This window comes from Stenella coeruleoalba, assembly GCF_951394435.1.
Source record: "Stenella coeruleoalba genome assembly, chromosome: 4".
NCBI lineage: Eukaryota > Metazoa > Chordata > Mammalia > Artiodactyla > Delphinidae > Stenella > Stenella coeruleoalba.
Genome location: NC_137149.1, coordinates 100,730,939 through 100,747,336, shown reverse-complemented (window position 1 = coordinate 100,747,336; position 16,398 = coordinate 100,730,939). Strand labels below are relative to the sequence as shown.

At 33.8% G+C, this 16,398-nt stretch overlaps 1 protein-coding gene across 17 annotated transcripts in view; it reads left to right on the top strand.

Moving 5' to 3' along the window:
* The window catches only part of ADAMTS3 (ADAM metallopeptidase with thrombospondin type 1 motif 3), a 611,755-nt gene that overhangs the window by 585,279 nt on the left and 10,078 nt on the right, over window positions 1-16,398 (top strand). For 15 of the 17 annotated variants that reach the window (XM_079921102.1, XM_079921112.1, XM_079921101.1 and 12 more), the window contains 4 exons: window positions 3,340-3,420; window positions 5,240-5,403; window positions 10,803-10,968; window positions 13,551-13,683. In XM_079921102.1, coding sequence (XP_079777228.1) covers window positions 3,340-3,420; window positions 5,240-5,403; window positions 10,803-10,968; window positions 13,551-13,683 — 544 coding nt within the window. Of the gene's footprint in view, window positions 1-1,636; window positions 1,698-1,939; window positions 2,024-3,339; window positions 3,421-5,239; window positions 5,404-10,802; window positions 10,969-13,550; window positions 13,684-16,398 lie in introns of all 17 variants that reach the window. The other 2 variants (XM_079921108.1, XM_079921107.1) reach the window with 2 other exon arrangements.

Sequence of the window (16,398 nt, the reverse complement as noted above, 5' to 3'; positions counted from 1 at the left end):
CTCCATGATTTGCATTTGTCTGAGACTTCTTTTAGGAATGCCACACTTTCTCTATAAACATAAAAAAATTAGCTGCTGATTTATTTTTATTCAGATTACCTTTTAAGGAATTATTTTAACAACTTTGACAAATCATACTTCATAGTGTCCATGATAAAAAATAAATCTACTAAATGTAGATAAGGAACAAATAAAACCAATATCAATTATAGTAGTTAGTTAAAATCTGTTTTGTTTAATTCTGTGTCCTTAATAAAATGCATTAAACATAATTATTAGAATTAATGCTTATTTTGAATTTTCTGTTGCACATAAATTGTTGATCAGAAGTTAAAAATATTATAAAACTTTAAATACAACTTTAAAAATATTACATTCATTTTGCTCCTTTTATAAGTGAACAAGTTTATCCTATTTATAAATCTATAAATCTAGGGTCTATATTTCACATAATATTTACAAGTTTATATCAAGCAAGTTTGAGGTACATACAACCAAAAAATAACCTGAGGTATAATTGCTTATGTGTTTGAATTTCTCTGCTTGTTACACAGTCAATGGCCTGGACTCAGGCGTGTGGTGAAGGTTCGTCAGATGGAACCAAAAGCAAATAATATGCAAAATTATTAGTATTTTCATAATAATTCATTGGAATTTTCATAAGACTTAGATATAAACATTGATTACTGAATAATTTCTTTAAATTTGTAACAAATATTGTTCAGTTATTACACAAATTTATTGGACAAATGTCTCTGAGAATTCAGCATTTAAAGATAAATTTAATGTGAGGCTTCCGTTGAAAAGCTTCTCTTACATCCAAGATATAGTCTCTTACAGAATAACAGAAAACAAGATAAAACAAAACAAAAACAAAGATTTGGTTTACTTTGAGCACATTGTCATAGCACTAATTTTTCCTTTTAGAAAAATAAGAAGTATAAAAAACTGTTCTTTATCCAAATAGAGTAATTCTCTTAGTTCTTTTTGCTCCCATTATACCCCAGGTATGCAGCTCAAGCCATTTCCACACATATCAGCTTTGCTCTTTGATATATTTAGAGCTAGACAGAGATAGTTGATTATATTCTAATGTGATTTTCTTAAGCATTCCCTACTCTAGTTACTGAAAGCTTTGCTATTCCTGTGTGATAATTTACTATGCTTTGTACTTTGAAAATTGTTAAAAATCAAATATTGCCATTTCTGGCTGATTGTATTATTTTAATAAAGCAAACGGAATTAGAATTATATACATATACAAAGGTTTTGGTGGAGTAACGTGATTTTTCTCCATCTTAATGTGAAATAATTCACCGTGCTTTCTTTATTGCAGTTACGTATTGTTCGTTTAGGTGTAAAATAATTAATTTTTTATTCCCAGAGTGAATGAATGTAAAGAAAATGGTTTTTACCATTATTATCCATTCTATATTATGTGTAATAAAAGGCAGTGATACTTTTTTTCAGATACCTCAAAAATTATGCTAAACCTGTGAATCAAGTTCTGAAGAAGAGAAGAAAGCTTTAATCAGTCATACAGATTCAAACTGTTTGAAGATAATCTAACATCCATTTCTTTGAACTAATGTTATCATCGTAGTTATTCAATAGACTAATTAACCTTTTCCAACAGGGAAAAATTTAAGCAAGAGGTGCCGTAAAGAATTCAAGTTGCTGGAAAATGAAATCTGCAAGTATTCAACTTCAAATCACCTATATCATTTCTCATTCACGCTTAGTCTTACTTTCATTGACTATTAACAGTTTACTGGCATTAGCTAACTGTTATAAATGCATTTTGACTTCAACATATAAAATTATGGAACATATTTTATATATTACCTAATAAAATATATATAGCTTATAGTATAGTCAATGAAACAGCAAGACTTTGATAAACATGAACCCTCCACTAATTAAAGACATTCTGTTTAAGGGAAGATGAGAGGCGCCTTCACTTTACCCAAAGGAGCTCGTAATATTTCTCTTGCTGAAACAAGGGAAGCTAAAAATGTACTGGGTAAGTTGTAGCAAACTGCAGAAAGATGGGCATCCATAAATGGCATCAAGCTGTTTTGCTACACTTGGCATCTTAAGCATGTTACTTCCAGCTCTTGCACTCAGGCAGACATGGTACATCTCAGGTACTGAGTATCACCCAGGCTCAGGTGCTGAAAACCCTGACCCCAAAGTGACCACTCCATTTAGTTAAGACACTCATAAATATTGTAAAAGAGTTAGGTAAATCTACACAAAGGTAATAATTGTCAATATAGGAAATGACAGAAAAACAGATTTCTTTCTGATTCCATAAGCAATTTTGTATTTATAACTGAATTTCTGTCAATACTTGTAATATATGAATTATAGGTTTCATGATGTAATGAAGGTGTATAAGTTGCATAATCTTCCTATATTCATATTTTCCTTACAAGCGAGGTAAAACATCTTGGTTTCTCTATTTGCCCTGATTATTGTTGATTTGTGGTTAGGATCTTAATTCTAAACGACCTTAAGATAATTTTTAGGACACGTGATAATACTAAGAAAGTTTGTTATATAAGACAATGACTGCAATACGATTGATATGTGATTTTAAAACCCAAGACAAGCTATTCAGCATATTGGTTTTGTGATTTCTCAGTTTGAAGATTGAACTTAGGGTACGTGTAGAGAGGCAATGCACAACATAACCTGCAGACATATTCCAACCAAATCTACAGCACATGTTTTAAAACATTCCCCTTTAAAACTTGTTTAAAGCTTTCAAATTAATTGCTGATCACAATATAAATGAAAGCTACTCATGGATTTTTCTTTTGTAATTTCTTTAGAATAAAGCAGGTGTTTAAATCTGAAGATATTTCATGAGTTAGAAGTTCAGCTGTTTATACTTGCCACTTAGGCTTTTAAAATAGTATATAGACAGATAAAATATATCAAGAAGTTCACCAACTAATTGCGCTAAAAATGGACCCCTATTCAAAAGGATGGTTTAGAAAACTAAAATCACATCGGAGGGGCACAGGGGAGTATAGTATTTGCCTGAATTATTGTTGATACAATTTGTAGGTCAGCACAAAATAAGTGACTAATGGGTTAGAAACTAGATTAATTTTTTTCCCTCAACTTAATTAAAAAAAAGATTCCTCTGATCTTATGCCAGATGTCACAAAAGCTACCAATGCTTTGAAATTAATTTCTGAAACTGCTTCTTTCGGTTTATGGATGCCCTCTTCTGCACACAGGAGCAGTTAGAATGTAATGCCTGACTAACCATGGTTGTTGCTTTTGTTTTCTTCTTTGCTCCCTCCAATATTTACTACACATGCAAAGGGTACCTTAAGATGTTTGATATACCCCCTGGTGCTAGACATGTGTTAATCCAAGAAGACGAGGCTTCTCCTCATATTCTTGGTAAGTGTTTCTGTCTGCTGGCTCTGCTTTAACATGCACTGAAAACATAGAAATGTCAAAGAAATAATATATAGAGATACATATGTATGTATCTCTATATATACACATAAAATTCAAAATTATATGTAAATGCATTATTATGTGATTTTTGTTGGTCATTTCTCCCAACTATTCTTTCTCTAAAATAAGAAATATTCAAAACTAGAGTTTTAACTTTTGGTGAAACCTGGGTTGGTTCATCATGACATGAGGGAAAAAAATAATTTCACAGGTCTGAATTTGTTATGCATTTTTGCTCTGTATTAGGAGATGAGAAAAATAAATGTTAATAAAATGCACTAAATTAAGAATAATATCAGAAAAATTTGCCATATTTATGTTGACAAATTAGTTCTGATATTTTGGTTGGTGCCATACTGCATGCCTCTTCTTTTAGCGCATTTTAAGTTCTTTGACTGAAAAGCAACCACATCTGGATTTTACTAGTCCAATAAAAATTTTCCTGATATCTGTTATGTGTCCAGTTTCTGACTGGCACATGCAGATTCATTTTCTGCATGTTTTCTGTTTATTATCTGCAAATTATCCTGTTTATAATTTCTAAAAGAAGATTCTTTTCCTCCTTTATGAGAGGATCACGTAGAAATGTCACTCTAAATGGGTTTGTATTCAAAGTGAACATACAAATGTAAACATAGCTTTCACATATTCCTTGAGCTATAAAAGCACTAAGAAGATTTCTGAAACTGACACATCTGTCAAACCTATGAAAATTTATAGTAAATTACTTTTCTAAACTTATGTAACTTAAAAAATGGATTGTTTTTTGGTGTTTCGTAGAATTTTTTTCTTTTTGGTATTTAAAGTATATTCACTACTAGATTCCAAAATAGTCTCTGCTGTCTAGCTGTATTTCTTTCTCCAGTAACTGAAATTCCCTACTTTTGATTCTAGAATTCAGATTATTCTCCTTGGAAAAATTAGACTAGTTTAAAAATTTCAAGGGGAATAAATGCATTTAACTAAAATTACTCATGTTTCTGCACATTTTCGGTAATGGTAGCAACTTCTGAAATTTTATTTCCTAACATCATTAAATGCCGATGTACCTCCAGACTTTAAAATCCCATTTGTTATTTTTTATCCATTAGAGAAAGGATTTTATTTTATAAGGTATAGTAAATCTATAGTATATTACAAATTCTATCACCAGTAAAGAGCTTTTCCTGGTCATATAAGTTGGTAATGTGACCTTAGTAAAGAGCTTTTCCTGGTCATATAAGTTGGTAATGTGACCTTAGAATTTTATAGTCATAAGGACTAATTGTTTGTTGGCCTAAAAATTAGTTCAACTATTTTGAGTACCTATAATATTTTGCCTTAACTTGAAAGAGATACACAGTAAAAAAAAAAGATATTGTGTTATATTCTGTCCTAGCATAAATCATTTGTATTAATTGTTGTGGAAATAGCCATTATTTAAAAAATATTTCCACCTTCCTGAGGAAATGTATATGATGAATGGGTTAGAAACTGTTGACCTCTTCAGCAGTGTTTTCAAATGGGAATATTTGTTAATTTTTATTTCTTATTTAACCATCTTGCCACTGTTTTTAACTGGTTAGGAATGCTTCTTGAGAATTTTGAATGCCTAATGAATGAAGTAGGAGTCCTATCAGAAGTAACACTCATTTTGATTGCTTTGATGCTCATAAACACAGTCTTACATTTATAGAAGGGGATAGACTTAATATGGATCTTCAAAGCTGTAATATGATAAAATAAAATGTATGCTGGTTACTCATTTTTCATCCTTCAGCAATTAAGAATCAGGCTACAGGCCACTACATTTTAAATGGCAAAGGGGAGGAAGCCAAGTCGAAGACCTTCATAGATCTTGGCGTGGAATGGGATTATAACATTGAAGATGACATTGAAACTCTCCACACCGATGGACCTTTACATGATCCTGTTATTGTCTTGGTATGTGGCATTACAGGCTCACTATGTAGTTGGTTTAGTTTACATTTTTATAATTAATTTATCTCACAACATGTTTACCTTGCTTCTTTTTTATAATTCCATGTATCCTCCCCTCTTTATTCTTTGGGCAGTTTTGTCATATATTTTATTATATATATGTTATAAACCAAATAATACAGTATTATGATTTTTGATTTTAGTAATCAGTTATGTTTTAAAGACAAGAAGAGAAAAAGTAGATTTTTATATTTAGCCACATATTTACCATCTCTGATGCTCTTCGTTTTTCTCTGTAAATCTGATTTTCCATCTAGTATCTTTTACCTTCAATATAAAGAACTTCCCTTAGCATTTCTCGTGGTGCGGGTATGCATGCTAGCAAATTATTCTCTTAGCTTTCAATTCTCTGAAAACATCTTTATTTCACCCTCATTCTTAAAGGATATCTTCACTAGATATAAAATTGGGAGTGGCTAGTTTTTGTTTTGTTTTTTTCCTCTGTCAGCACTTTAAAGATGTTTTTCTGTTGTTGTAGGGAGTTCCAGGAATTTGGGGGCTGATCTAGGAAATAGATATGACCATGAGGTGGCAGTAGCACCCACACATATTGTTTGGGTGGTACCTTAGCAGGTTTGCTTATGGGGCCACCATCAGGAGGGAGACAAGGGCAAGGTAACTCGTGAGGGAAGGGGAACTCGAGAAGGGGTTTATGTGTCTAGGTGATGTCACTCAGCAGCACAGCGGGGAGACTCTGGGTCTGAGAATTCCAAAAGGTAGCAGCAGCAGCTTGGGCCACAAAGTCTTGATGGCCACAAAGTCTTATTTATAATTAGTGGATTTGGGGTACAAAGCAAGCAGGCTCCAGATGGCTAGAAATCTACTTTTTTGGGCTACATTTAAAACAACTGGATATATGAAAATCTGAGTTTGGTGCCAGCTGGCTTTAGAGCTAATGGGTGGGTCTCAACTTGCTGTGAATAAATAAGCAACCTAGGGCCCAATATACAGGAGCTGTCTTTGACTCATTTATGTAGCATTTGTCTTCTTGAAGCTGTTATTTATGATGAGAAGTCAACCTCATTTAGGTTGCTGCTGTGCATTTAATGTGTCAGTTTTCTCTGGCTGCATTTTACAATTTTCTCCTTTTTGTTTTGGTTTGGTTTGTTTCATAGTTTGTCTGCGGCATGCTTAGTTTGTGATGTTCTTTGTATGTATCTGGCTTGGGGTTCACCAAGCATCTTGGCTCTGTAGGTTGATGTTTTTCACCAGATTGAGGTAAATTTTCCATTATGTCTTCAAGTTTATGTTTTTTTCCCCATCTCTTTCTTTTCTATTCCTGGGACTCATTTACATGTATGTTAAACCAGTTGAAATTGTTCCACAAGTGTCTTAGACTTTGTTCCATCCTTTTGTAGTCTTTGTCTTTTCTCTGTTCTTCAAATTGGATAATTTCTGTTGAACTGTGTTCAAGTTCACTGACTATCTTATGTGGTCTCCAATCTGTCATTGAGCCCATCCAGTAAAGTTTACATGTCAGATGGTGTACTTTTGTTTTCTAGAATTTCCATTCGGTTCTTTTTTCTTTTTTTATAATTTTCATTTCTCTGCTGAGATGTCCATGTATTTTCACTCATTATGTCCAACTTTTCCTCTAAGTCCTGAGATTTCATACTGTCTGCTTCTATGGGCTGCTTTTTTTTTTTCTTGATTATGGTTCACATTTTCATACTTCTTACACATTTTTATTGTACACTGAGCAGTATAGATGATAAATTGTAGGGCATTTGGTTTATGTTGCCTTCCTTAAAAGCACTAGGTTTTATTCTGTCTGGTAGTTAATTTATTGTCCATTCCCACTAATCCTTTGAGGCTTGGTTTATCCTTTCTTAGGGCTGGTGTATTTCAATTTTGTTCTTATTTTTATGGCATGGCTTTCTGGTGCCTTAACTGAATACCTGAAGTGTTAAGGAGGCCGTAAGAACACCTAGGGCCCTCAGCCCTGCCTGTCCTCAGGTATCTCTGTCCTGCTCTCAGCCCTGCAGCAGCCATTCATTCACAGACGTCATGGTGTCTTGGCCTGGGCATGCACGGACCAGCCCTCAGACTCAGACCCATGCAGCTTTCTGGACCACCCTCCATAAAGCCCCCTTTTCTTTAGTGCCCTGCCCTGAAAGTTCCAGAACTCCACCCTCCTCAGTTCAGTGAGACTGCTGTCTTGGCTTGGGCTCCAGCTTCCAGTACCAGGGTCCAGACCTGGCCCTGTCAGGAAGCCAGGGCCCTCCTGGCATGTTACTCTTCTCACAGGGATCATTGTCCTTTGCCATGTTATTTATTGCAGAAAAAATTCCCTCAAATATTCTATCCAGTTTTATTGTTTTCAATATCAGGAAGGCAACCTATTACTTCCTCATGGAGGAAAGCAGAAGCCATCAACTTAATTTGAATATTGTTAGATTCTGTATACCAGTATTTATTGGATTCCCTGTAAAAATATTATACTAATCTAAAATCAAATCTTCTCACTCAGTTCTCAGTCTTCTTTTAAATTTGAAAATTATTTCTCATTGATAAAGTGTCTGTTCAAATCTTTTGCCCATTGTTAAAGTAGGTTGCTTTTTTCTTTTTAAGTTTTCAGAGTTCTTTATATACACTCAGTATATAAGTCCTCTGTGAAATGTGGCTTTCAAATATTTTCTTCTACTCTGTAGTTTCTTTTCCTTCTCTTAGTAGTGTCTTTCACAAAGAAAATATTTTAACTTTATTGAAGTCCAATTTATCAATTTTTCCTTTTATGCATCAAGACTTTCTTACTATATAAGATTTTTTTTTTTTTGCCGAATCCAAGGTCAAAATATTTTCCTTTTTTGGTAAGTTTTACATTTTAATCATTTAAATTTATGAACCATTTAAGCTAATTTTTATATACATTTTGTCTAGGTTAGGTTCTTAGTTTTGCATATGGGTGTCCATATTATCTATTGTTGCATAACAGATTACCCCAAACTTGGTGGCTGAACACAAGCAACATTATTATCTCATAGTTTCTCTGGGTCAGGTATCTGGTAGTAGCCTATTACCTGGCTAGTTCTGGCTCAGGGAATCTCACGAGGATGCTCTCAGCTCTGGCGGCAGTCACCTCAAGGCTCCAGTGCAGAGAATCTTTTCAGTTCCCAGCTCAATCACATGGTTGTTGAAAGGCCTTGGAAGATTGCTCCCAAGCTTCTCCACATGGTGGTTGGCAGGCTTCTGTTCCTAACTACATGAGCCCACTGGCTGCTTAAGTGTCCTGTCCACATGACAGCTGGCTTCCAACAGTGAGTGATTCAAGTGACTGAGAAAGTGAGAGAGTGCAACCAAGACAAAAGTCAGTCTTAACCTAATCTTAGAAGTGACATCCTTTCATGTCTGCTGCTATTTACTACAAGTAAGTCACTGAGTCCAGCCCCCCACTGAAGGGGAGAAGAATTAAGCTCCATTTATTGAGAGGGAAAGTGTCAAAAGACTTGTGGACACATTTTTTAAGCCACCACAGTGTCCAGCACCATTTGTTGAAAAAACTGTCCTTTCTCCATTAAATTGCCTTTTCATCTATATCAAAAATTAATTGTCCAAATTTAAGTGGGCTTATTTCTAGACTCTCATTCTCTTCCTTAGGTTAGATAACTTTATAGGAAAATATACATTAATCAAACTTTTATTTAGATTATTTTAAGTTTGAATGATTGGAGATCAGAAGCTCTGTTTTACTCGTATGTAATGACAGAGCGTTCTTTTCCAGGAGCACAGGTGTCTGGCCTCAGAGCCCTGCCTTAAGTCTTTGCCAGTGATATTAGTGTGACCCCAGGGAGCCATGTGGGCTGGCGATATAAGAAGGAAATGTGTAGCTAGGACAGGGGTTATGGACAAGCTGTGCTCTGTCATCATGGCCTTTCTTTTCCTCTCTGAAAGACTGGAACCCCAGATTCGGAGCCCCAGAGCATGGCAGCTAGGCCATCTGGGGTTGAAAGCTTAGACATCTGGCCACATATAAGGGCCAATATAGGGATTGATGCTCAATTTTCAATACTGTTTTAAAAACAAAGACTAAGGGGGAAAAAAGAGAACCCAGATAACCAAATCCTTCATCCTAGTGGGTTTAGTATCAAACAAAAGCTGTTTCTAAAAGTTTAGTTTAAAACACTAATGAACTGCACATGTTTCTCCTTTTGTGTAATTGATATAATCCTATAAAAGCTACATGAAAGTCATTAAAAACTATTTTTTAAAAAGAGTGCTTTGCTAATGAACTAAAAATCAAATAAAAAACAGAATATGTTTGCAAAGTTTCTTATAAAAAGGATTAATACTCCTATTGCATAGATTATTTAGGAAAAAAAGGTATGTATAGCAATAAAAAAAAGAGGACCTAACATGAGCATGCAACACATAGTGGGCAAAATACAAGTGACCATTAAACTTTACTATTTATCAAATAAATAACAATTAAGACAACAATCTTTTGCCCATTCGGTTAACAAAGAGGAAAGTAATATGCAGTGCTGAATGGGGGCATTGTCATATACTTTCATCATGAAAGTAATAATTGTTCTAACTATTCTGAAGGGCCATTCACTAGTCTATTATGAGAGCTATAAAAAAGTGTTTGTACCCTTTAGCATACTAAAGAGAATCAGAAATCATCACAAAACTGGGGATAAAATATAAATATTCATTTATATGATTAAATAACGCACACTAGGATTAAACACTATGCTGACATTTAAAAGTATGTCTTCAAAGAATATTTACTGTCTTGGGAAATGTGTGTGACACATTAAGTGAAATAAGACCAGAAAAGTATGTATGTGTGTACACACACACACACACACACACACACACACACACACACAGATAATATGCAGATATCTTGAGGCTATATTCCAAAATAATAAAAGTGACTTTAGTTTTCTCTGGTTTACTGGAATTATGGATGATTTTTATTTTCTTCATATTTTTCCATGATGTCTATATTTTCTGGATGGAACATTATTATCTTTATTATCATAACAAAACAGTCTTTCAAACAATAATTTTTAAGTACACTCAGGAGATATATAACTTGAGGAAATTTGCGGTGAATTTTATTGTAAGGTTATTATTTTTATAATACAAACTTTTTTCTTACTCCTCGGTGGATTTTTTTTTTACTTTTTAATGCCAAGATATTTTATATATTTGCTTTTTTTTTTCTTAAACAGGGCATACCTGTACTTTAGTGACAGAAAAACATTCTATTTTTAGAAGCTACTTGAAAGTCTTCCAACTTTAATAAGATACACATTCTGAAATATTTGTAATTTTTTCATTCAAATTTAATACTCTCTCAGGTGATTTACATATCTATTTCATGTGTATGTTAGATTATACCTCAAGAGAATGATACGCGCTCTAGCCTGACATATAAGTACATCATCCATGAGGACTCTGCACCTACAATCAACAACAACAATGTCATCCAGGAAGAATTAGATACTTTTGAGTGGGCATTGAAGAGCTGGTCTCAGTGTTCCAAACCCTGTGGTGGAGGTAACAATTGAACACATTTATTATATTAAAATGTAATTCATATAAAAGCCAATCTTCTTCCTTCTGCCTTAAGGATTATCTCTAATTGAGGCCACAATCTGAGAAACACCAACTATAACCAAAACTGAATAATACAAAGCATTTTGACTGAAATCTCAGGATCTACAAAGGATAGGAATCCATTCATAACAGTGGTAGGCCTTCTTAAAATCCCCTTGCCTTTCCTCCTTGTCTCATATCCATGTAGTGTTACCCTTAGTCACTTTACTCTTTCCAGACTCTCCCAAATTCAGTGTCCTCTGGTTCTTGCCTTTTTTCTTTTCCACTTTTACTTTCCATACCTATGCATTTCTTTTCAGCGTTAATAATGAAAGAGCTCTTAGTTGCACTATGTACCAGATGCCATTTTACATATTAATGATGAATGCTCACAATGGCTCTATGAGGTCAGTACTATTATTACCTCTGTCGTACTGATAGGGAAACTGAAGCACAGGGAAGATCAGTCATTTGCCTGGGGCCATGAGATACAAACCCAGGGAGGTAGTCTGGCTTCTTCATACGTGTTTCGCATTCTGCCGCCTCTCTGCTCTCTCTAGAGGAGATCCATTAAGCTGTTCTCAGAGTTTCTCAATCTCTGCCATCATCCATTCCTCTAGCTCAGAACAACAAATGCTCCAGAATGGAACTGGCCTAGACAGAATTCTCTCACAATGATACTGAATAATTGAGAACAAGAAATTATTTTGTTGTTTGTATAGGGAATGCCTGGGTAAATATTTCATAATTTTAAATTCAAGGATGTATTTTTAAAGTTTTTTTTTTTTCCTCCAGAGGGGGCATAAAATGTTTTTAGATAATTATTTTAAATGACAATTTATTCATCACAAGATGCTTATATAATTTGGATCCTCCCTTCTGTTGTATTATCAACATCTACTTGGTCACAAGACTTATCAGATACACTTTTTTGTTATCTACCAGATCTATTCCTCCCTCACCGGGTTTCCTTCACAACTTTGGAAGGGAAGATTATTGCAAAGGTCTCTTAACTAGCCAACTAAATTTGATTTTCTTCTCTTCGTTTATTTCCAGGGTAATCTTTCTTGAATGGAAGAATGAATGAATGAATGAATGAATTTGAGTAGAATTATACTATTTCCCTGATTCAGATCCTTCAGTCTCCTAATGTGTTACCCTAAAGACACAATGTAATTCTTTTTTTTACAGGGGTATAGTTGTTTTACAATGTTGTGTTAGTTTCTGCTGTACAGCGAAGTGAAGTAGAGTTCCCTGTGCTATACAGCAGGTTCTCATTAGTTATCTGTTTTATACATGTTAGTGTATATATGTCAATCCCAATCTCCCAGTTCACCCACCCCTTTCCCCCCTTGGTGTCCGTATGTTTGTTCTCTGCGTCTGTGTCTCTCTTTCTGCCTTGCAAACCGGTTCATCTGTACCATTTTCTAGATTCCACATATATGCATTAATATATGATATTTGACACAACATAATTTATGTAATATTCTTGCCCAAAGTGAAAACCTGAATGAATCTAATCATTAGTTGACAAAGAAACCCAAATTGTGGGACATTTTATAAAACAGCTGGCTTATACATTTCAAAAATATTAAAAGACAAAAAGAGGCTCAGAAACTATTCCTAACTAATTCTGTGAAAACTAAATGCAGTGCATGATCATTGATTGGAAAAGCATTTCTATAAAGAACATTCTAGGGACAATTGATAAATTTTGAATATCATCTTTATACTAGATACTAGTATTATATTTGTGTTAAATATTCTGATTTTAAGATTATATTGTGGTTATGTAAGAGAATGTGCTTGTTATGAGCTGAGGTATTTGGAAGTGAAGAATCAGGATGTCAGCAACTTACTCTCAAGTGGTTCAGCAACATTTTATATATAAATGTATATATAGTATGTGTATTATATATTATAATTAATTTATATATATAAATATATATCAAATATGGTGACATGGTAACACAAAGTTAATCTAGATGCAAGGCACATAACATGTTCATTGTGCTTTCCTTACACGTTTTTTGTAGATTTGAAATTTTTCAAAATTAAAAAATATATACACATATATTTTTTTAAATGTCTAAGTCAGTGCTTGTGGAGACCTTCAGTAACTCCCTGGATAAAGTCCAAACATTTGTCTGACATTCAAGGCTTTTAAGAACAGATCCTTTCCCATCTGTTGGGAAAAGCCATTCAAAGAGACCTACAATTTTCTATATGTCTTTTCTGTAGAAGCCTATGTCACTGGGTATTGTTGCCATAGTTTTCATATCTGACTCTCACAGGAGACTATTTATCAGGGTCTAGTTTATTAACAAGCATGCAGTTGCTATTTAATACTTTGTAATATTTATTAAAGATAAAGGATTTTTATTTATTTAATTTTTATTTAACTAATATGCTTCTGAAACTTCAACACCTAGAACAGTGCCTGGCTCAATAAATATTTGATAAATGAATGAATGAGTGAATGATCAAATGTATGATGGAATGAATAAGTGATTAAATCCAAAGAAATATATTTCTCTTACCAGGTTTCCAGTACACTAAATATGGATGCCGTAGGAAAAGTGATAATAAAATGGTTCATCGTAGCTTCTGTGAGGCCAACAAAAAGCCAAAACCTATTAGAAGAATGTGCAATATTCAAGAGTGTACACATCCACTGTAAGTGTTTATTTTAACTATCATATACTGAGGACAAAATAAAAAGGATTTAAATGTCTTCAGCTCTTTTTAGTTTTAACTTAATTTTTAGTCAAAGCTAATACATATACCTGGTTACAATGATCAGATCATTTCACAGGAATTATATAAAGCTGTAGTCCTGTGGGTTTTTTTCCCATATCTCTGCTTCTCAAAAATAACTGCTTTTATTTATTCTTCTCTTTTTTTATTGAAATATAGTTGACTTACAATATTGTGTTAGTTTCAGGTGTACAGCAAAGTGATTCAGTTATGGTTTTTTTTTAGATTATCTTACATTATAGGTTATTACAAGATATTGAATGTATCAGTAGTTCCCTGTGCTATACAGTACATCTTTGTTGCTTTTCTATTTTATGTATAGTAATTTGTATCTGTTAATCCCATACTCTTAATTTATCCCTCCTTCCCTCTCTTTCCCCTTTGGTAACCATAAGTTTGAGTTTGTTTTCTATGTCTGTGAGTCTCTTTCTGTTTTATATATAAATTCATTTGTGTGTGTGTGTGTGTGTGTATCAATACTGATACTGATATTCAGAGTTCATATTATTCTAACAACATGTGTCTCTCTTGAGAGTTGAGTCACTTAGCATGCTCTGCTTATGTTTCTTTTCTTACTAAACTTTGTTTCTCCTAGAGTTAGTGAATGTCTTGATTTTTATGTATCATTTTCTACTACTTTTCACTAATTCATCCCCAAACTCTTCTCCTCTAAATGCTACGCACTCAAGTATCCTGTCCTTGTGTCTTCTTAGAGACATGTCCCAGAGAGTTCTCTGTGTTCTAGCTCCTGCCTGAGCTTCTACACAGCTGCCTTCCTGGGGCTTCTTTTTACCATCCTCCAAGGGATTCCTACTGCATGTCTCTTGTATTGGACCTCCTGTTTTCTGCATTCTTTTTCTTATCTTTTAGAGTATTCATTCATTCTGGTAGGGCATATCTTTCAGTAGTTTCATGAAAAAACTATATACAAAGGAAAAATTTTATATAAGAATTAAGCTTCTATACACCTAAGAAAAGTATATAATAGGTTAAAGTATAAGGGTATGTAAGAAGTCTTTCTTCTACTCTTACTCTTGATCATTTTGACACACATGTATGTATACCATTCCAACCTATATTTTTCTCAGAATTTATAAACTTGCTCCATTATTTTCTAGACTCCAGTTATGCTCTTGAAAAGTCATTTGCTATTCTAATTCTCAATTATTTCTATGTGACCTCTTTTTTTTTCTGTCTTTCAAAGTTTATAGGATCATTTTGTTCCTAGTGTCTTGAAATTTCATAGTGATAAACTGCCTTTGTGCTCATTTTTTCGCATCTCTTGTGCTGTATATTTGTAGACATTTTAAAACACAAAACTAATATCTTTTACCTCTGGGAAATTTTCTTGTATTTTTTCTTTGAAAAGTTTCCCCTATGATTTTCAGTATTCTTTCTGGGAAATTTGTAGTTAGGGTTTCTAGACAGATCTAATTCTTTTCTTTTCTTTTCTCTCCTGGTATTTACTGTTCTTCCTGCTGAATTTTTCCATTTTTGCTATTATGTCATTAACATCCAAGAGAGTTTTAACATCCAAGTGCTGTTTTGTTTATCAGATGTTCTGTTTTCCAGACATTTGATTCTTATTTCAAAGATGTAATATATTCGTTTATCTTTCTTAGGCTCTTAAAGATTATTTGCTTTTTTGTGCATTACTTCTTCTATTTCTTTTTTCCCTTCGTTCAGCATTTGCGTTAGAGACTTTCTATGTCTGGTGAACATTGGCTGTTCACATGTGTATAGAATGCAGCATTAAACTTCTGTATGATACATAGGAATGTTATGGAGACAGTAGATCCTGAGAGTTCTCACCACAAGGAGAATTGTTTTTTCTTTTCTTTCTTTGCATCTATATGAGATGATGGATGTAACTAAACCTGTTGTGGTAGTCATCTCACAATATATGTAACTCAAACCATCATGCTGAACACTTTACGAGTGTATGCCATTTTATGTATTTTTTTATTGTCATTCTGGGAATTTCAGGAGGGAATAAGGTAACAGAAAGTATCTATGACTATGAAGTATATACTTCTCATGTTAACACCTATCTTTAAGTGAGAGTCACAGTGGAAGCCTTCAAAATTGAGTAAAATTTCTTAGTTGCCACAATTCATTCTACTGCCAGTTGAAAACCTATGTCAGTCTTAAACTCTGAATAGCAAAGACTGCCAAGGTTTTAACCTGTTTATATTTTGGTGCTCCATACAGACAAAAAGAAAAAAAAATTGCACAGGGAAAGTAACTTTGGAAAGGATAAATAGAATGCCTCCATTACATACTAACAGATTGATTACCTAGTTGGAATCAATGGTGACAACCCTTTGGGACATATGCAATGATGAACTGTCTGTCATATTGTATCCATAGCTAATTTGGAGAGGGCTGGGGCACTGACATCGAATTTGGACATAGAATTTGGGAATGTCCCATAGGATATCTTTTTGAAAATAAATTCCTTGGAAATATTTCTATCAGGTATATTCGTGGAAGCAGTTTCTGCTCAGGCCCAGATGCATACAACCTTTACCTTTTCATCAGGTCCAATAAGGGCCTATATGAAGAACTGAATTTTCCAAACGTGATGGATATGTCAGGTAGCCTTCACAGCAACAAGCATAGAGATGGAACTGT